Here is a 22,174-nt window from a genome sequence, read left to right on the forward strand (position 1 = left end):
TATATATATATATATATATATATATATATATATATATATATATATATATATATATATATATATATATATATATATATATATATATATATATATATATATAATATATATATACATATTATATATATACATATTATATATATATATATATATATATATATATATATATATATATATATATATATATATATATATATATATATATATATATATATATATATATATATATATATATATATATATATATATATATATTATATATATACAAATAGCATTTTTCCCCTTACTTTATGGTGAATATACAATCAACAATGGCATACCAACTATCTAGCCATCTACTGAGAGATAGTTTGATTTAAAACTCTATATGCAGACTTGTTACCTATTTGTTTTACTATTTTTTTATTTTGATGTTTATTGGAAAATAACAAAACTGCACATTAATCTCAATCCCAAATGGTAACACTAAAAAACATAAATTACATGAAACAGGACATTTAATATTTAGTTTGACCTCCTGAGATTGACAGCTTAAGAAAATAATAAAAATAAACTACCTTCCTATTTTCATAGGATATGGTCGCATATTCCAAATGAATTCAAACATGCAAAGACAAATTCTACAAGCAGATGGAAAAGAGGAATAAAGCAGACCGCACACATACTTGAAAGAAAAGAGCTTTAAAATGACAGTAAATTGAGCTTTCTGTGACAATGAATTCAACCTCCTCTCTGCATCACTCATCTGTGGGTTAAGAGTCTGCGATTGGAGCTCATCTCAGGGGGTTTTACATATGCAGCACTGAAGGGCCGGAACAGAGGGTGAGCCGATTTCCTCCCCAAAACCCCTCTTCACAAAATGCAAATGAGCACAGCATGGTCTCAGCCGAAGAGAGGATTAATCAGAGGAACTGAGCATGCTCCAAAGAGACAGAGAATGGATTCTGAGTGCTGGAAGGAAACATGAAGCTCATTTAAATGTTATGCCTCCGACTCCAGGCTTCCAGTGCGATTTATCCGCAAAGAAATGTATGCAAATCCCATGCACGTTTCAAAGGGAACAAGTGATTACATTGAGAAAGGGATGGACTCAACACGGCAAAGCGTGTGTGTGGGTTTGGATGTGGCTCTAAAAGCGCAAGTCTGGGGCCTCGACTCCCCCTGGAAGGATCAGGAACGGGAAAACGCATGTGTGCAAATCTGTGCAAATAAACCACAGAAGCGTTTGTTTACATGGACGTGGTAGTTACAGGCTTAGCGCTAAGAGCGTTGGGAAAGAATGAGAACAAATGCGGCAGAAAAGCAACATGCACTGACCTGGCGTCGAGAAAGCGGGATCGCAGGATCATGACGGCTTCGCAGGTGCTCTGCTTGAGCTGCATCTGGATGGAGCTGAACTTGCGGTGGATGATGCCGACCATGCGCTCGATCTCTTTGGGTGAGATGGGCCGTGTGCGAGACTGTTCCCTCAGCAGGTTCATCACATGGGTCGTGAACTCGTTACATGCCTGGAAAGAAGAAAATGGAGACAGATGCATGTTACCATAACAAGTTATGGGTTAAAGTGACAACTTAAGGGGTTTGCTGTCAGACCATTCTACAGAATTGGTGCAAACTGCTGTCCCATAACCAAAAAAAAACACATTTAAATATATGTATTATATGTGTATAATATTTATATTTTATACACAAATATATATACAAACCCGATTCCAAAAAAGTTGGGACTCTGTACAAATTGTGAATAAAAAAGGAATGCAATAATTTACAAATCTCATAAACTTATATTTTATTCACAATAGAATATAGATAACATATCAAATGTTGAAAGTGAGACATTTTGAAATGTCATGCCAAATATTGGCTCATTTTGGATTTCATGAGAGCTACACATTCCAAAAAAGTTCGGAAAAGGTAGCAATAAGAGGCTGGAAAAGTTAAATGTACAATTTGTACCAATTTGCAACTTATTAGGTCAATTGGCAACATGATTGGGTATAAAAAGAGCCTCTCAGAGTGGCAGTGTCTCTCAGAAGTCAAGATGGGCAGAAGATCACCAATTCCCCCAATGCTGTGGAGAAAAATAGTGGAGCAATATCAGAAAGGAGTTTTTTCAGAGAAAAATTGCAAAGAGTTTGAAGTTATCATCATCTACAGTGCATAATATCATCCAAAGATTCAGAGAATCTGGAACAATCTCTGTGCGTAAGGGTCAAGGCCGGAAAACCATACTGGATGCCCGTGATCTTCGGGCCCTTAGACGGCACTGCATCACATACAGGAATGCTACTGTAATGGAAATCACAACATGGGCTCAGGAATACTTCCAGAAAACATTGTCGGTGAACACAATCCACCGTGCCATTCGCTGTTGCCGGCTAAAACTCTATAGGTCAAAAAAGAAGCCATATCTAAACATGATCCAAAAGCGCAGGTGTTTTCTCTGGGCCAAGGCTCATTTAAAATGGACTGTGGCAAAGTGGAAAACTGTTCTGTTGTCAGACGAATCAAAATTTGAAGTTCTTTTTGGAAAACTGAGATGCCGTGTCATCCGGACTAAAGAGGACAAGGACAACCCAAGTTGTTATCAGCGCTCAGTTCAGAAGCCTGCATCTCTGATGGTATGGGGTTGCATGAGTGCGTGTGGCATGGGCTCCTAACACATCTGGAAAGGCACCATCAATGCTGAAAGGTATATCCAAGTTCTAGAACAACATATGCTCCCTTCCAGACATCGCCTCTTTCAGGGAAGACCTTGCATTTTCCAACATGACAATGCCAGACCACATACTGCATTAATTACAACATCATGGCTGCGTAAGAAGGATCCAGGTATTAAAATGGCCAGCCCGCAGTCAAATGATGCCATGAAACTTAAAATCAACTTATTTGTCCCTTAAAATTATAATTTTTTTCAGTTTAAACATTTGATGTGTCATCTATGTTGTATTCTGAATAAAATATTGAAATTTGAAACTTCCACATCATTGCATTCAGTTTTTATTCACAATTTGTACAGTGTCCCATTTTTTTGGGAATCGGGTATATATATATATTATATATTATATATTATATTATATATATATATATATATATATATATATATATATATATATATATATATATATATATATATGGCGAAAAGGGATATTTGTATTTAATGACCATACAAATTTGGACAATATTATATATGTATAATAATATATTTTAAATTTGAGGGAAGCACAAAACACTAAACTTGGTTAACTTAGATGGGTGAAAAGCAGATCACAAATACCGAGCTACAACTGAGAACAGTTAGGATATTTATTGAAACTAAGCTACAAAACAGACTCATTCAGTAATTATAAATGTTATGACATCACATCTGTGAGCTCATTAATATATGAGCGTCCACATTTACATATCAACAACAATTCAGTATTAGGCAACCTTTACGGCAGTAACTTTTTGTTACTCATTTTACAAGTCAATTAGTCAGCCAATCACAACACAGCTCATTTACATACAGAAGCAAAAGTCTGTTTCATTCCAATGGTCAGAGCAGATGAAGGTTAAAAACATCCTTGATTAACTTTATAAATATACATTTTATTTAGCTTATTTTAAAATCTTCAAACGTTCTATGCCTGGTAACAAAAGTAAATAAACAGTAATCCATCTTTTCTAGGTTACAGTTTAAAAGTTTAGGATCAGTAAGATTTTTAAATGAACTAATACTTTTATTCACCAAGGACACATTAAATTGATCAAGTGAAAACATAGGCATTTAAAATGTTACAAAATATTCCCATTTCAAATAAAAGCGGTTTTCAACATTGATAATAATCAGAAATGTTTCTTGAACGGCAAATTAGCATATTATAATGATTTCTGAAGGATCATGTGACAATGAAGACTGGAGTAATGATGCTGAAAATTCAGCTTTGCATCACAGGAATAAATTACATTTTTCAATATATTCACATAGAAAACATTTATTTGAAATTGTAATAATATTTCACAATATTGCTGTTTTTAATCAGCAAATATCAGCCATAATAATACACATAATTATATCTATTCATAATGTCAATATCTCTGCATTCATATTCCAGATCCACACGTAAATCCTAAATGAAGATTACTATTATGCTAGAGAATGAATGACAATGTGGATGCTGTCTAATGTAGTGATGTCCATACAAACTCATCCATCTCTTGAGCCCTCATTCCTCCAGAGCAGATCCTTCTAGAGTTCATTAATCACGCATAAATATGAGGGTGACGGAGTCGTTACGCTTTCAATATTGTGACTTAATTCTGAAATGGCCTCATTGGCGCAAGATTCTCATTACTCACAGAGAGACACAAACAGATGAGTAAGAGAGCAGAGCCTGTCAGGAGAACCAGGGCTCATGGGAAGACCACAACAACAGATACAGAACGGATGATGAAGGACGTTTTGGGTCTTGTGCTGGGTGGTCTGCGTGTGTGTTTGTGGTTCTCTATGACAGCTATGAATGTCCTTTTGTGAACAAACACACAGAGGACACCTGGCCCATGTCCCAGAATGCATTTCAGTATATCACCTCTCCTATGTCCCGACCGTTCATCATCACGGATGGATCTACTATCCGACCACGCTGAGAGCCAGTACAGCAGGGACCGATACTCATTTAAACATAAATGACACTCGTGATGCTTTAACCATTGAAGTTCTGAGCATTTAAAGGGATAGTTCACCCAAAAATGAAATTCTGTTCATTTACTCACTCTTAAATTGTTCCAAACCTGTATAAATTTCTTTGTTTTGCTGTATGCAAAGGAAAATATTTGGAAGAATGTGTGTAACTAAGCAGATCTCGCCCCTAATTGAGTAGGAAAAAAATACTATGGTAGTCAATGGAGGGCGAGATCTGCTTGGTTACAAACATTCTTCTAAAATACTAAAAATATAAAAATAAACGCCAACTCAAAAATGACTAAAAATGTAACACAACTAAAACAACACTGGTAGAACCTAATGCTTTCACAAACATTTGTGCTATAGTTCAGATGAAGAACTGTACTAAACTACTCTGACAGTATTTTCTGCACCGCTACTGAATTTACAGCACCAAAGAAATGATGCTTTAGCTGAGCTGTGTTTTCTCCCAGAGTTGTGCGCTTGCGGTCTGAATCGAATGTGACGAGACAGAAAGACTCTGATGCTGTGAAAAGATACAACAAGACAACAAATAGCCGAAGCGTCGTTCTTTCTGTTGCTCTGTCCTCTCCTGCTGCACGCAACAACAAACATACAGCATGAGCAATGCAGTCTGATTCATCAACCTATGGTGCTTATGAGTCCTTTTTCATGAATCAGTTAAAAGGCTCAGAAATCTGCCTGACTAAAACATGTAACAGACTATCAGACTAACACAATATTTAAAAATATCCTTGCTCTTCTAAACTTTATGATGGTAGTGAAGACAGTAGGGACATTTCGAAGGCCAAAAAAATAATCCATCCTTCATAAAAATAATCCAAACGACTCCAGGAGTTTAATAAATGTCTTTTAAAGTGAAGCGATGCGTTTTTGTAAAAAAAAAAAATCCATATTTATATATTCAATATTCAAAAAAAAAAAAAAAAAAAATCAAATAACTAGCTTCCAGCAGATGACCGTACACATACTGTGCAAGTCGACTTGCGCCAAATGAGTAACCCCTGACACAATGTATGACGTAAGGTGTAGAAGTAGGGTTGCAAGATTCTGGGAATTTTCAAAGCTGAAAACTTACCATGGGAATTTATGGGAATTAACGGGAAATAATGGGAATAAACAGGGAAATTGCAGGTTAGCCTATAACAGGGTACTTAAATGTAGTTAAAAAAAAAAAAAACATCTTGCAGCATAATTTTGGTTAAAATAACCATATTTAATGCAATTTTAGTTGAATTTTTACCTTGCACATTCCTCAATCACATTCACACAGCACACTACTACCTGCAAGACTATTGAGGCCACACCCCCTGCATGCGCTGTGCATTCCCCCAGTCCATAACATGCATATTTGATAAAAAATACAGAAAAAACTGTTATATTATGAAAAATAACTACAATTTAAAATAATGGTTTTCTATTTTGATGTACATAAAAATATAATTTATTTCTGAGATCGTCAGTGTCACATGATCCTTCAGAAATCATTCTAACATGCTAATTTGTTAATTATCATTGTTGGAAACAGTTGTGCTGCTTAATATTTTTTATAACCTGTAATACTTTTTTCAGGATTCTTTGATGAATAAAAATTTAAAGAACAGCATTTATTTAAAATAGAAATCTTTTGTAACAGTATACACTACCGTTCAAAATTTTGGGGTCACTAATTTTTTTCTTTCTTTTTTTTTTGAAAGAAATTTATGCTTTTATTCAGCAAGGAAAAAAAAGTGATTTTAAAGTGATATTGTTAGAAAAGATTTCTATTTTGAATAAATTCTGTTCTTTTTAACTTTTTATTAATCAGTGAACCCTGAAAATATCATTACAGGTTCCAAAAAATATTCTGCAGCACAACTGTTTCCAACAATGATAATAACTGAGTATCAAATCAGCATATTAGAATGATTTCTCAAGGATCATAAATTACTGTTAAGTTTCCAAATTGGAATATTTCCAAAACTCCCCAGGTTAAGTTCCCGTGGAAAGTTTCCGGAAACTTTCTGCCCCTTTGCAACCCTATGTAGGAGTATTGTAAGCTTAGATGCCTCCCGCGGTTCAAACAAACAGGACTGTGCAACACACTCAAGCTCCTCTTCTCTTATAATCGAAAATTCTAATTCGTGACCAGTGTTTTGTTATGCTCTATCCTCTGTGCGTCCGGGATCGTCCTTACATCATGCGTCAGGTCAGTGATTACTCTACCGCAAAACGATACATACGGCCATCTATCGGAAGTTAGTTATTATAGTTAATGAAGTATACTTTTCTTACAAAAACCCATCGCTTCGCTTCAGAAGGCCTTTATAAACCCCATGGAGTTTTTTTTTTTTTTTTTGCTTCAAAATATACATTTAAATATTACTATTTATGTTAAATTTATTTTGATTTCAGCTGTTTTAGCTGAAGTTTAGTGCTTAGAAATGTTAGAAATGTTGCCTTGGAAAGTTTTTCATGACGTTTCAGCTTTATTACAATTAACAAAAATGTTTTAATAGTTTTACTTTTAGTTAACAATAATAACCCTGCCGTGGATACAAATATGTTACCAAAAATAATATTTTTTCTTCAGGAAAGAAAGCTGCTTTGAGCGTACATCCTTAAAACTACTAAAATAACAGACTGAATCAGAAGCAGAATCATTCAATTCTTTTCCATTCTCATCTATATTTATTAACCTCCATCACAATTTGAACATCTCGTGTACTTCCTGGTTTTCCATGAGTGTGGGAACACTGGGCTGTCAGTAGCAGCCTTTGTGATGCGTCTCAAACATTAAAACAGGAGGGTGTCTGTGAAATCACATCTGAGGTTGAAGAGCCTGCTTTCTGCCAGCAGAGCCCCGCTGTAACCCTCCCTTCACCGACAGCAACTTAAACACAGTGTTCACATCATGATGTGATCTGACAGATTTTGGGATGGAAATGCTGCCTGCTGAGCTACACACACACACACACACACACACACACACACACACACACACACACACACACACACACACACACACACACACACACACACACACACACACACACACACACACACACACACACACACACACACAGCATTAAAGTGTGACAATGGCAGTCAAACAGATGTTGTACTAATCTAATTTATGAGATATTATAGTCAACATGAAATCAAAATTGAAACCGTTTACTTCAGTACATGTTGCTGGTGTTACTGCACATGATTCATCAGTGCATGCTATTCCAAATAAAATCTTTCATTTTTCATCATTAGTAGTCAGAAAAAGGTCTGGTTTTGAGTATGTTCTAAGATGATTAAGATGTCTGTGAAATTCTCATTCATTCAAGTTACTACAGTTATAGTTGTTTCTGTAAACTTAATGTATCTCCTACAAAAAGTGTAAGAAAGCTTTCAGAATGCATCACTGATTACTTTGTATGTTTGATTATACCACCTTATTATCACGTTAAGCATGGCAAATTGGCTGTTTGCTTTTGCAGGTATGCTGACCTGTTCGTATTTCTCCAGCTCGGTGTGGTAGATCTGGCGGATCTGGGAGAGTTTGGCTCTGTAATCTGAGTGTTCTGCTGAGTTATCTGCTCCAACGCCACCTGATGCCGCCGCTGCTGCCGCCGCCGCCGCAGACCCGCCCCCTTTCTCCGGCCCAGACACGCCCTCCGCCAGCAGCATGTTGTCCAGTCGCATCAGCTGGGCATCGGGGGGCTCCTCCTCCTGGGCGCCACGGATACTCAACACTGGAACAAAACAAGCACATGAAAAGTTTATTCAAACCGTGACGCCAGAGACTTTAAATATACCGAGTCTGACACGACAGGTCCGACCTCATCGATCCACAGAGAATCTGCTCTTTCTGATAAATTGCCTTTGAGGCTGGAAACAAAAAAACGGCCAAGGCTGCAGTTGACTTTGCCAAGTTGTATGATGATATAATAAAACTTCATCTAATTCATATCATGAGCTTCCCACTCAGCGGTGATGCTCTGTGGCTGTAAATCTCAGTATGAGTATCCCTGTGCTCTCCTGCTTTGACACTAGAGGGCCTTAGTGTTTATATTTTACATCAGATTGACTCAGGACACCATCTGATATTCAGTATTAAAGCACACTTGACCATATACTGTACACACACTTAAACATACAAAGCACAAGAAATAAACACACACTCAAGTAGTTCTCTAATGAAATCAAGTGTTCTTCCATCATATTAATTAACTTCATAAATACACTATTTAGAAATTAGCGTCGAAATTAAACTATTTCATAAAGGAACTGTTATATTTTTTGTCACTTCAATTGACTATGTATATAAATGTCATTATATTAAAAACTATACAATACTGTATACATATAATACTATTTATTATACTTTATTATATAAAATACTGCAATATTATCATTATTATGTAGGATTTTAAACTTTATTACTAATCACATAATATTGTTTTCACTCTATTTTTATTCTTCAGAAATACAGTGCCACATCTTGTTTTCTATCTCAATATAAATTCAGCGACTGAACAGTAGAATATAAAAGGCTTTCACAGTTCACCTCTGAAAGGCACACAATCCTGCTGCCAGGTTTGATCTTCCTTCCATTTTAATTATCAGTGACATTCTCCTCTCTCATCCAACGTCACATCCAGTTAGCGTGTCAGAGGTAGATGTAGTAATTTCCTCACAAGTTCTGACACATGGGCAAAAAAAACGACATTGAGACTTCAAGATTAACGCTGATTATGGGGCGCATTGTCTGGGAGTGAAAGGAAACGGGGAGGAGAACACTTCATTAATCCAGAGACAAAGCCCGTGCACTGGTGCATTAACCCCAGACCACTGCGGCCCTGGTTTCGGACGCCACGGTGGTGAGAAAGAGGCCGGCTGTATGGCCATCGGGAGGGTTCGGGAGGGGGAACATGACTCTGACCTCCTCTTTAAGTCAAAATGCAAATGCAAAGACTGTTTCGCAAGCAGGAAAGGTCAAGAGTTCACGACTTGGGCCCAGCGGGAGCCAGACTGCGCAATTCTGTGTTGCTGAGCTTCACGGGCAAGAGAAACATCCTGTTTCATTAACGAACATATTTCATCCAACCTGAAATGGTGGTATGGCTTCAGATGGGGAAAATCTCACAGGCTAAGCATCACGTGTCGAGTGACCACAAATAAAAAATAAATAAAATATAATAAAATAAAATAAAATAGACATGGATTAACATCACATGTCTGAGTGACCAAAAATAAAATAAATAAAATAAAATAAAATAAAATAAATCATTAGATATAACAAAATAGCATAAAATAAATCATTAGATATAACAAAATAGCATAAAATAAAACAAAACAACAAAATAAAATAACATTAAATAAAAAACAAAATAAAATACAATAACAAAATAAAATAAAATAACATTAAATAAAACTGAATGCAACTAAACAAAACATAGTATAATAAAATAAAAAATTAAATAAATAAAAAACATTAAACAAAACAAAATAAAATAACATTAAATAAAAAACAAAATAAAATACAACAACATAAAATAAAATAATAAATAAAACTGAATGTGACTAAACAAAACAAAACAAAACATAATAAAATAAAATAAAATAAAACAAAACAACATTAAATAACAAAATAGAATGAGATACAACAACAACAAAAAAAAAACAAACAATAAAATTCTAAATAATAAACTAAATAATATAGAACAATTAAAAAATGACAAAATAATGCATGACACCTTTGAAAAACTAATGCCAAGTTAACAGTAAGTTTTTAAAGTTTTTATCATCCGTCAGTTTAAATTGTAAATCTGATCATTTAGTAAAGTAAAAGCACACCTCTGATTAAGACACATCATTTGAGGAATTATTCATATCTGGAGCACAAACACTACTAAAAAAGCAATCCAATACTACACCACAAAGCAGGTGTTTCTTATTTGATACAGCTCCTGTAATTACACTATATTACTCAAAAAACACATAGCAGAATGTAACATGGTTTGCCTATATAGTTAACAACTCATAAACACCACATTTAGGATCCCGAGCTCTTAACGCACTAAACTAAATCAAACAGTGAATGTTCTAATTGTGTTCAACCTGAAGTTACTAATGTACTGAGTCACTCTGAGCAAGAACTCTCAAGTTTTACAAACTGATTGCCTAAAAACTGAGAATAAGGACTCAAATGCACCTATCACACAAGTTTAGCACATGTTTTACGGCACTTTTAGAAGTAAAAACGTAGACTGTGAGCACAAGGGAGTCTTGACAGAAACTCAAGGCCAACAGAATTCCTCCCAACGTTATAAAACGTCTAGACTGTCAAGCGAAAATGGAACATAAAAATTCCCCCGTTCACAAAACGATTAGGTTTCCCTCTGCCAAGTCCCGGTTTCACATTCACGGGTGTTTATTTTACTTGGCTGGATGAATCTCCACCATCAGTCTGTTAAAACCAAAAGCTGTTTGGCCAGTGATGGACACAGAACGAAAAACCCAGAGCCAACCGCAATACGATATATTCGTTTGAAAGAAAAAAAATGGCATGGGATCAAAAGTCAATGGAAAGAAAAAAAATTATCTGAATATACAAGCATGAAAACCTTTATGGAGAACCATAGCAGTTTCATGAGGTCATATTGAGCAATACTTCAAGTACTATAAAATCAAAAGTCAGGTTTACAAGCATGCTGTAACAGAATGGTCTGTGGCGATCTGGCAACATGACAGCGCAGAACCTGATCCTGTTTATTGTTTCGCACATGCTCGACTTCCTGATTCCTGATGCGGTTTCACCCAAGAAGCACACACAGATCCTGCTCTGCTATAGCATCTGTCAGGAACGCTGTGACGGACGTCAGGATCCCGCCATTTGGGCTCGGCTGTCATCCCTCATTGACAGCTGATTGTTACACAGAGCAAAAGACCAAACAACGAGAGCACAGCTGCTCTTCATACAACCGTCTGCACAAACTGGATATGCGTCGATCCCACCAATCAAACGCTGTCATTTTCAATGGGTTAAAGGTGCCGTAGAATGCGTTTTCAAAAGATGTAATATAAGTCTAAGGTGTCCCCTGAATGTGTCTGTGAAGTTTCAGCTCAAAATACCCCATAGATTTTTTTTTTATTCATTTTTTTAACTGCCTATTGTGGGGCATCATTAAATATGTGCCGATTCAGCGCAAAGCCCCTTTAAATTCTCGTGCTCCCCGCCCCGAGCTTGCGACTGCCTTAAACAGCATAAACAAAGTTCACACAGCTAATATAACCCTCAAAATGGATCTTTACAAAGTGTTCGTCATGCAGCATGTCTAATCGCGTAAGTATGGTATTTATTTGGATGTTAACATTTGATTCAGAATGAGTTTGATAGTGCTCCGTGGCTAAAGCTAACATTACACACTGTTGGAGAGATTTGTAAAGAATGAGTTGTGTTTATGAATTATACAAACTGCAAGTGTTTAAAAAATTAATATAACGACAGTCTTGTCTCTGTGAATACAGTAAGAAACGATGGTAACTTTAACCACATTTAAAAGCAACATGCTAACGAAACATTTAGAAAGACAATTTACAAATATCACTAAAAATATCATATCATGGATCATGTCAGTTATTATTGCTCCATCTGCCATTTTTTGCTATTGTCCTTGCTTGTTTACCTAGTCTGATGATTCAGCTGTGCACATCCAGACGTTCTGCCCTTGTGTAATGCCTTGAACATGAGCTGGCATATGCAAATATTGGGGGCGTACATATAAATGATCCCGACTGTTACGTAACAGTCGGTTTTATGTTGAGATTCGCCTGTTCTTCTGAGGTCTTTTAAACTAATCAGATTTATATAAGAAGGAGGAAACATTGGTGTTTGAGACTCACTGTATGTCATTTCCATGTACTGAACTCTTGTTATTCAACTATGCCAAGGTAAATTCAATTTTCCATTGAATTCAAATTTTTTGCAATGAAAAAAAGAAACAGTGGCATATGATGTAATACTCTAGGCTTAATAATATAAAATAATAAAATAAAATAAAATAATTTTTTATATCTTCTGAAGAAAATGAGTCAGACTCTAGGCGTGTAATAAAATAAAATAAAACAAAATAAAATGATTTTTTAATATCCTCTGAAGAAAATTATTATTTAGATTTTAGGCTTATAATAAAATAAAATAAAATAAAAAACTTTTTTTTATATGTTCTAAGGAAAATGACTCAGACTATAGGCTAGTAATAAAAATAAAATGAAATAAAATATTTTTTATATCTTTTGAAGAAAATGAGTCAGACTCTAGGCTTGTAATAAAACAAAATAAATTAATTTTTAATATCTTCTGAAGAAAATGATTCAGACTCAAGGCTTGTAATAAAATAAAATAAATTAAAAATTAAACAAACTAAAATGATTTGTTTATATCTTCTGAGGAAAATTACTCAGACTCTAGGCTTGTAATAAAATAAAATAAAAATAATAAAACAACAAAATAAAATAAAATATTTTTTTATATCTTCTGAAGAAAATGATTCAAAAAAATAAAATAAAATAAAATAAAATAAAATAAAATAAAATAAAATAAAATAAAATAAAATAAAATAAAATAAAATAAAATAAAATAAAATAATAATTTGCCAACTGAAGTCAGATCACACAGAAAAATAACCAAACAACTCTCCTCAACAAGCCTTGTGATTTGAAGAGTCATACATATTCATAGCGTGAATAGTGTGGGTCAAGTTACGTGCTGAAGTTTAATATTTGGGGTTTGGGTTTGTCCAAATACTGTTCTAAATGAGCTCCATTTTCTAATTATTTCCTTTATTTCTTTTCCGTTGATGAATTACACTTTAAATAACGGTCCTTTATGCACTTACTTTCAATTGACACTTGGCTAAAGAGTCAAAACCGCATGCAGGAATATCCTACAAGACCACGTCTCACCGAGACAAATGATGATTTATTTATCTCTCTCGTAAACTAGAGCACATAATTAAAACCACTGAATGGATTATCTTAAATAAATACAATTAAGCGGAATGAGGGAAAAGGGTCTTGCATGCGCAGAATCGGCTTGGCTCTGGGTCATAATTACACGACTCACTGAAGGCCACTTTACTCCATAATGGCAGGCTAATTGATTCCTGCTAATATTTTCCAGTGTCGGAGCTGCATGATTCCTTCCAGCAGGGCAGCGAGGAGCAGATAGCTTAGCGCCTCAGAGAAAATACATCCCTACCCTTGTTATCGTCTTTAGCAAGCCTTCTTCATCTCTTTATGAAGCATTTTACTAATCAGTTTCACTGCATTCAGAACCAACCAGCTCTGAGATGAATCACAGCATTATAACACTTAATTTGAAGTGGAAGTGTTTAAAAGGTATAAGTCTATATATGTACTTCCTTTATAAAGGAACAAGCAGCAAATTCCATGAATCCCATAAAACTATTGACTATAATTCCTTCATTAAGATGAGATCAAGTGAATCGTTAATCGTGCCAACATCTCAGTCTAGACATTTACTTGACATTACTGAAGATTTACTCTGCTTGCGCTTGTTTAGTCAGCTGTTGCAAGTTATATCCCACATGCACAACAGGAATGATATTTGCAAATAGCAAAATCAGGCTTACTTTGCCAGATCTGCGTTCAGAAGGTCAAGGAGATTGGCTGTTTTTTACTTGAGCCACAAACCCGAAACATCCGATGTTCAATTCAACAGATTGTTAGAACCACAAGAAAACAAACGGGAGTTCATGACATTTGCTCAACCCCACAGCGTGTGGCCTTTTACAAATCAAATCAATATTTAATAAAAACCCAAGGCCACAGGCTGACCAGAAAATGGATTTTTTCCTCCGTTGGCTTGTTTATCGGAGACGATACGTTTAATTTCCGAGAAACCGAGTCGTGTTATTGGAGGAAAGGCACATGCAGGATTTATGCACCTTTTCTCAAGGTGGCTCCTCTCCAAAAGCCTTGTATTTTTCTTTTTTTCCCAGCATAGCCGTGTACAGAAGGATGTTTAGTACTCGGAGTCCTCTGCATTTTCCATTAGCCACACATCAAGTAGTTCTGCTTCAAGCCACGGCTCCCACAGATACTAAAATATTAATTGAACTTCTATAAAAGGAGGGAGCGATGACTCCGGCTGAACCCTGCGACTGCGGCCTGTCTTAAGTGAACAAGCACAAGACACAAATGGCAGTTTGTGACTGAATTGACCCTCCGCAAAGACCCGCCCCCCTTAGTTACTGTTGCTTTGTCCGACAAGCCGTGGCGCTGTCACGCTAAACGCAGTGAAAAATACATCACAGAGCAAAGAGGACACTGACAACACGTCAACAGACAAGACAGAGCAGGTTACTTATGATATTAAAGTCCCAGCTTTCAAACTGTGTAGTTATTAAAGAAATTCAAACAATAAAAAATGTTTTGTGGCTCTTTAATGTGTCGTGACCACGGTCGTGACAGATTGCTGTAGCGCCTCCGCTCAAGAGGCTTGTTAACCGATCATCTCTTCCTACTAGTCCATTTATAGCATCAAATAAACATGAATGAACATGAGAATGAATGTTGTTTCAAACGCGGAAAGACGTCAATATACACAATTTTTCACGTTTAACTCCACCGAGGTTAATCTTCTAACTACTAGCTGCTTTGTCGGACAAAATGGCGGATGCGGCGTTCTGACTGGTTAGATCGCTTGTCAATCAAACTCCCAGCGAAGGGTCAATTGTGTCCAACAGGAATAAAAGAGATTGTGTAGGTTCAGCAGACACCTCCTTAAAGCTGTAGAGAGGCTGCATGCAAGGATGTCCCAATTCGAAGGCTCCTTTGAATGCTGCCTCCAAATGCGTCCTTCGTTTCCCAGGCCACGAAGGATAGAACGAGTGGATCCTTCACAGCCTACCCTATTTCAAGATTCATTGCATGCCAATTATACTTTTATAATTTTATAATATACGTTGCATGCCTGATTATACTTTTAAATGTATTGTATTGTATTGGGTTTCAACTTACTCGAATATCTAACAACACACAAAAACTTTAAAGCGGTTCAAACGTTGACATTTCTTATTAAGATGTGATTTTATATAGTTAATACTATTTATAATTTACATGAATGGACCAAGGTGAACACATTTAGTCAAGTTTTGAACCCTGTTTTGTTTTCAGAAAGTTGAATATAACTTTTTTGAAAATCTAGACTGTCCCATTTAACAGCGCTGAGGTTCACTTTTCTTGCAATTGTAGGATATAAACTAACAATTCTGACTTTATTTCTTGCAATTGTGAGATATAAACTCACAATTCCGATTTTTCTCTCAATTGTGAATGTAAAACTTGCAATTCTCACTTTCTCACAATTGACTTTTTGTCAGAATTTCATTTATATCTCGCAATTTGGACTTTATAACTTGCAATTCCGAGTTTATAATTATGACTTGATTTCTCGCAATTACAAGAACTAACATTTTTATAACTCAAAATTCAGACTTTATTTCTCACATTTGTGAGAGAGATTTTTTTTTTTGTCAGAACTGCACATTTATATATCACAATTTGGAGAAAAAAGTCAGAATTGTGAGTTTACATTTCATAATTGCGAGAAATAAAAGTCAGAACTGTATTTCTCGCAATTGTGAAACTCGCAATTCAGTTTTTTTCTTCACAGAATTGTGAGACATAAACAATTGCAAAAATGTTTCTTCTTTCTTCTCATAATTGTGAAAAAACAGTCTGAATTGCATTTCTCGCAACTGTGATATAAACCTGCAACTTTTCTCTTGAAATACAAGAAAGAAAATTCTTTTTGTCAGAATTGTGTTTATATCTTGCAATTATGATTTATTTTTATTATAATTGTGAGTTTACACCTCATAAGTTTATACTTCACAATTCAGACTTTATAACTTGCAACTGACCCTTCGCTGGGAGTTTGATTGACAAGCGATCTAACCAATCATAACGCTGAATCTGTGATTTTGTCCGACAAAGCAGTCAGGAGTTAGAAGATAAACCTCGTTGGACTTGAACTTGAAAAACGGTGTGTACTGACGTCTTTCGGCGTTTGAAACAACATTCCTTCTCATGTTCATTCATGTTTATTTGATGTTACAAATTAACTAGTAGGAAGAGATGATCGGTTCAGGAGCCACTTGAGCTGAGGCGCTACAGCAATCTGTCACGACCATGGTCACGACACATTAAAGAGCCACAATACAGTTTTTATTCGAATTTCTTTAAAAAATTACACAATTTGAAAGCTACGATTTTAATATCATAAGTAACCTGCTCTGTCTTGTCTGTCGACGTGTTGACAGTGTCCTCTTTGCTCCGCTATGTATTTTTCACCCTGTGTGGCATGACAGCGCCATGGCTTGTCGGACAAAACAACAGTAACTAAGGGGGGCGGGTCTTTTCGAAGGGTAAATTGCAAGTTAATGGGCCCTATCATACACCTGGCGCAATGGGACGCCATGCGCGACAAGTGTTTTTTTGCTAGTTTCAGCCTGACGCAGTTATCATTTTCACGTCCAGCATCACGTTGTTTAAATAGCAAATGCACTCACGGCCATCTGTTCACCCATGGACACTCTGCTTGTTACACACACAGAGACACGCAGCAGGACACAAACATTTTTAAATACTAAAAATAAAAGGATTCCTCTCTGGAATTTCTCTGGAGTCAAATTCCAAATTGCAAATTCCTCAATGTAAACAGCAAATCCGCCATAGTGCAAGCGCAACTGGCTTTTAAAGGGAATGGGACAGGTATGCCCTAAGTGCACCAGCACCATGCACTTTACACCATGCGTTTAGATTGTTATAGGGCCCTATATCTCACAATTGCGAGAAATACAGATCTGACTTTATTTCTCACAATTGTTAAATATAAACTTGAAATTCTGACTTTATTTCTTGCAATTGTGATATATAAATTTGCAATTACGAGTTATAAAGTCTGAATTGTGAAATAGGCCTATAAACTTGCAATTCTGAGAGAAAGAGTCCAAACTTATAAGAGATATAAACTTACAACTGCAAGAAATAAAGTCAGAATTGTGAGATTTAAAAAAAAAAAAAAAAAAAAAAAAAAAAAAAAATCGCAACTACCTTCTGGAAACAAGCTTTCAGAACAGACATACTTTAGTTTTATCCAAACAATTTCCAACCCTCTGACCCTCAAAATTAAATAGGCTGTTTTAACAGCCAGTAGTTCACACTTACGGCTTGCCATTTTCTGAAACTCTACAAAATAAAAATTGTCTAAAATTGTCCCTCCAATGTTGGAGTTTGGAGGAATGTGCAAAACTACATTACTTTCAAAAATTAACTAGTCTGTAGGTGTCTAAACAATTAGTAGAAAAAAAAAACAGCTAGATGGACAGATTGGAACAGAACACAACACTACAGAACAAAACACTGTTTTTGTCTTATCACTGAAACACATTTATGGCATATACTTATTTTCTTTCAAATTGGAGTAAGAAATGCATGAGATTATATCCATATCCATGCCAGTGGTCTGACGGCAGATCAGTTTCCTCCAGAAATAATTCAGCTCTGAACAGAATGGCAGTTCACATTTCTTATCCCGTCTGATTAGCCGTGGATAACACATGGCTGTCAATAGCCGGAAGAACACGTAATCCTCTGCGAATGTATGCAGGCGTGTCAACAGAGGCGGTTTGCATGGCTGGTTGTCATGGAGATTCTCAGATAGGAGTGAGATGCTGATGTTGAACGAATGATGTTTAGGTCTGCTGTCAGTCCCGGGCATTTGTGTGGATAATGCTGCATCTGCTTTGTTTCACATGGACAAAGACACATACTGCTGCTACTTCTATATTCTGGGAGGGATAAAGGACAATTGATGTCTTGCCTCCTCTAATCTAAATAAAAGAGCACAAAAACATCATGACAGAAACATATTTTACCATAACATATGTAAGCAACACACCAAACCACTTGTATATGGTCTTCTATATGGGTCATTGATGAATAATGTTTTTAAAAATTTGGTTGCATTGTGAAATTTTGCAGAGCGTTTCTGTATTTGGTTTTGAACTTTTGCAGAGCGTTTCTGTTTTTGGTTGTGTTGTGAATTTTTGCAGAGCATTTTTGTATTTGGCTGCATTGTGTACTTTTGCAGCGCGTTTTTGTATTTAGTTGTGTACTTTTGCAGCGCGTTTTTGTATTTAGTTGTGTTGTGAACTTTTGCAGAGCGTTTTTGTATTTAGTTGTGAACTTTTGAAGCGCGTTTTTGTATTTGGTTGTGTTGTGAACATTTGCCGCGCGTTTCTGTATTTAGTTGTGTTTTGAACTTTTGCAGAGCGTTTCTGTATTTCGTTGTGTTGTGAACTTTTGCAGTGCGTTTTTGTATTTGGTTGCGTTGTGAACCTTTAAAGCGTGTTTCTGTATTTGGGTGTGTTGTGAACATTTGCAATGCGTTTCTGTATTTGGTTGTGTTGTGAACTTTTGCAGAGCGTTTCTGTATTTGGTTGTGAACTTTTGCAGTGCGTTTTTGTATTTGGTTGTGTTGAGAGCTTTTGCAGTGCTTTTCTGTATTTGGGTGTGTTGTGAACTTTTGCAGCACGTGTTGTCAAACTGATGAAGATGTTTTCTTCTATTTGCATGTGTTTTCTTCATTTGCAGTGCATTGAGCTCTCTCGGCCACTGTAGTATTGACTTATGAAATTCCAAACAATCTTTCACTGTGAGAATCTAAACACAAGGGTTGCATTTGTTGGATTGGCTTTGCCTGATTAACCCTTTCTAGTGGGTTGTGTTGAAGGCGTGGGCTCAGATTGACGCTGACAGCTCTGGCCCTGTTTGTTGTTGGTGATTCAGTGGCACAGTCGAGTGTGGCTGCAGCACTTGATAAATCAGGGCGGGTCGACGGCAGCGCGTGCAGCGGTGGTCCCGTCACAACGCAGGCACCAGAGTCAAGACGACAGCTACATGCTAATTCAGTGCCGGCATTATTCATTATACAGTCACAAGTGTAACGGGACGGAAAGAAAAACTACACACACCGGGAAGGGTGCGACAGGACTCGATCTGTTAAACCAGGCCACCGCTGTCACAAACCTAGACAGTAAGAATGCTGGGAAAGTGTCTACAAGGCATCAAAAAAAAACAAAACAGAATCACTCTAAGTAGATAAAGCCTTCAAAACATACTTCAGTGTTATATAATGTAATGTGTTTGTGTGTGTATATACTGTACTGTATATGGGTCATTGTTGAGGTTTTTAAAAGTGTAAAAAACCCTAATGGAGATTGAAATAATTTTGAAGTTTTATGAAGTGTTAACAATGAGATTATGTGTTTTTTTAATCGGTTAACACTGTTTTTGTCATTTTTTTTTCCCAAGATGGACAAAATTTGTCACCAAAAAAGTCAGAAAATTCAGTTTAACCAAAATTTCGGTTTAACCGAATGACACTTTTGGCTATACCAAATGACGCTATTTTCAAACAGTGCTAACAGGCTGATATCTAGCTAGCTAGCTAGCTAGTTAGATAGCTAGCTAGCAAAAAGACAATCAAACATTTTATATTTAGCACACGTTTTTAAAATATTACAATATTACATTTTCCAAGTTTTATAGCAGTTGTACCGAATGACCTGATGTTTCGGGAAATGCATATGAGTGACTGAAACATTAATTTTTCAAGTAGCTAAGAGAAAGTTAGTAGCTTTGCTTCACAACCATGTGGTCCTTTGCAGGTATCTGAATGATGTCACATCCTATCACATGATATTGATCGCATGACTTGATCCAAAATGGTCCCTTTATATTGGTTACTCCGAATGACAAAAATGAAATTCTTTTTTCCGGACATTCTTTCTTATAACAAAGCAATGACTTCTACACTTAATTTTAAATACCATTTGCACTATGTTGATATACAATGTTATAAAATCATGCCAGAATAAAAAATATATACATTTATTACATTTTCAGATATTTTTATCTTTTTTTTTAAATCTTACTTAATTGGCCTTTCTGATATATCGCTTTGCATATAATCAACTCATTAACAGATTGTGATATTAAATGCACAAAACAACTCTCTTTTTTTCTTTTTTTTTTGCACAGGACGGATCTCAGAGGACATAGGAAAAGGTGCCATGAGGGTAATTAATCAGTCAAAAACAAAATGAAATCACAAATTAGAAAGTCAATTAAAAGAATAAACCCCAGCGTACATGTGCAGGTGTGACACAGCGCTTAAACGGAGCTGACAGGAGCTGCGTGTGTGTGTCCTGAAGAGACGCATCCCTACAGCCCAAGACCAGCAGCCCCAGCCCAGTGGACCAGCACGAGACGTGGCTCTGCGTCTGGCCCATGCAGGCACCTCTAGAGTCGACTCTAATAATGGTAATTATAATCATTAGAGGCCGGCCAGGCCCGAGGCTAGCTGGTAATGACACAGCCTGAGCTGGAAACCAGAGATAGAGACAGATAGACATCGAGATGGAGAGAGAGTGAAGTCATTCATTAGGAAAATAGCGTTCCTCATTTCAAAGCATCCTGTGCCTCGGGCCAGACATATTCCTCTAGATCTACTAAATGTATGTGATCTATGAGCTGCAGCTAATCAGGGCTGCGGTCGGTCGACATGCATGAGCAGAGCTGGAGGAGTTTACATCAGGATGAGGCAGGACACACTTTCAATGCGGAACTACTTTTATAGGCTCAGTGTTTATAGTAAAGAAAGCCTCGAGCTCTGAATGGGAATAAAATGAGGCACTAACATCAGGGATTAGCCATAACTGCTGGCCTGGGGTCAGTTTGAGAGAGCTCATGAAGACAATACTTATAGATTTAAATTATAGCTGTATAATTTCTAGACTGTTGCAAATGTTTGTATATGTAAACTAAAAAAGAAACATTCTTGTTATATATCCTTACAACATTTAAGCTGAATATTAACTATAAATACTAATATAATTATAACTTTATGTGATGTGTGTTTATGCTAACAGTACATATATACATATTTTTTAAACGGCTTGTCTTTTCAAACCTTCTATTCCGTGTCATTATATTTATTTAGTTGGCTCGTGCATGTCATGTTTTGTGCTTCAGAAATGTGATGTAATTTCTGTAATTTCTCCCTAACTCCATCGATGCTCCCTGGTTTAGGGGTGCACTGTGGGATTTTTCAGGGAGCGAATGTTTCAGTGCACTGGAAGGATTTTAAAATGGTAGACTCCCTGGTCACTGCCCTGAATACTGAATTATGAAGCTGATTGAGATGCACCCTTAGGCAATCACTTGGCAACCACCCTGAACACCCTAGCAACTGCATAGCAACATGCTACAACAACTCAAAAGACTTTAGAAACCACATAGCAACAACCTGACAACAATCCACAACACTATTACTAAAGACACTATATATTAATGAACACTAGATTACTAAAGATGCAATCTAGAGTTTTATGATAAAATAAAATATTTAAAAGTAATATAATT

The 22,174-nt window shown here is 36.1% G+C and overlaps 1 protein-coding gene across 2 annotated transcripts in view; it reads right to left on the bottom strand.

Moving 5' to 3' along the window:
• The window catches only part of pbx1b (pre-B-cell leukemia homeobox 1b), a 103,713-nt gene that overhangs the window by 18,109 nt on the left and 63,430 nt on the right, over nucleotides 1-22,174 (bottom strand). For both annotated transcript variants that reach the window (XM_067373036.1, XM_067373037.1), the window contains exons 3-4: nucleotides 8,165-8,409; nucleotides 1,315-1,505 (exon numbers count right to left, since the gene is read on the bottom strand). In XM_067373036.1, coding sequence (XP_067229137.1) covers nucleotides 1,315-1,505; nucleotides 8,165-8,409 — 436 coding nt within the window. The remainder of the gene's footprint in view (nucleotides 1-1,314; nucleotides 1,506-8,164; nucleotides 8,410-22,174) is intronic.

This window comes from Chanodichthys erythropterus, chromosome 21 (assembly GCF_024489055.1).
Source record: "Chanodichthys erythropterus isolate Z2021 chromosome 21, ASM2448905v1, whole genome shotgun sequence".
Taxonomy (NCBI): domain Eukaryota; kingdom Metazoa; phylum Chordata; class Actinopteri; order Cypriniformes; family Xenocyprididae; genus Chanodichthys; species Chanodichthys erythropterus.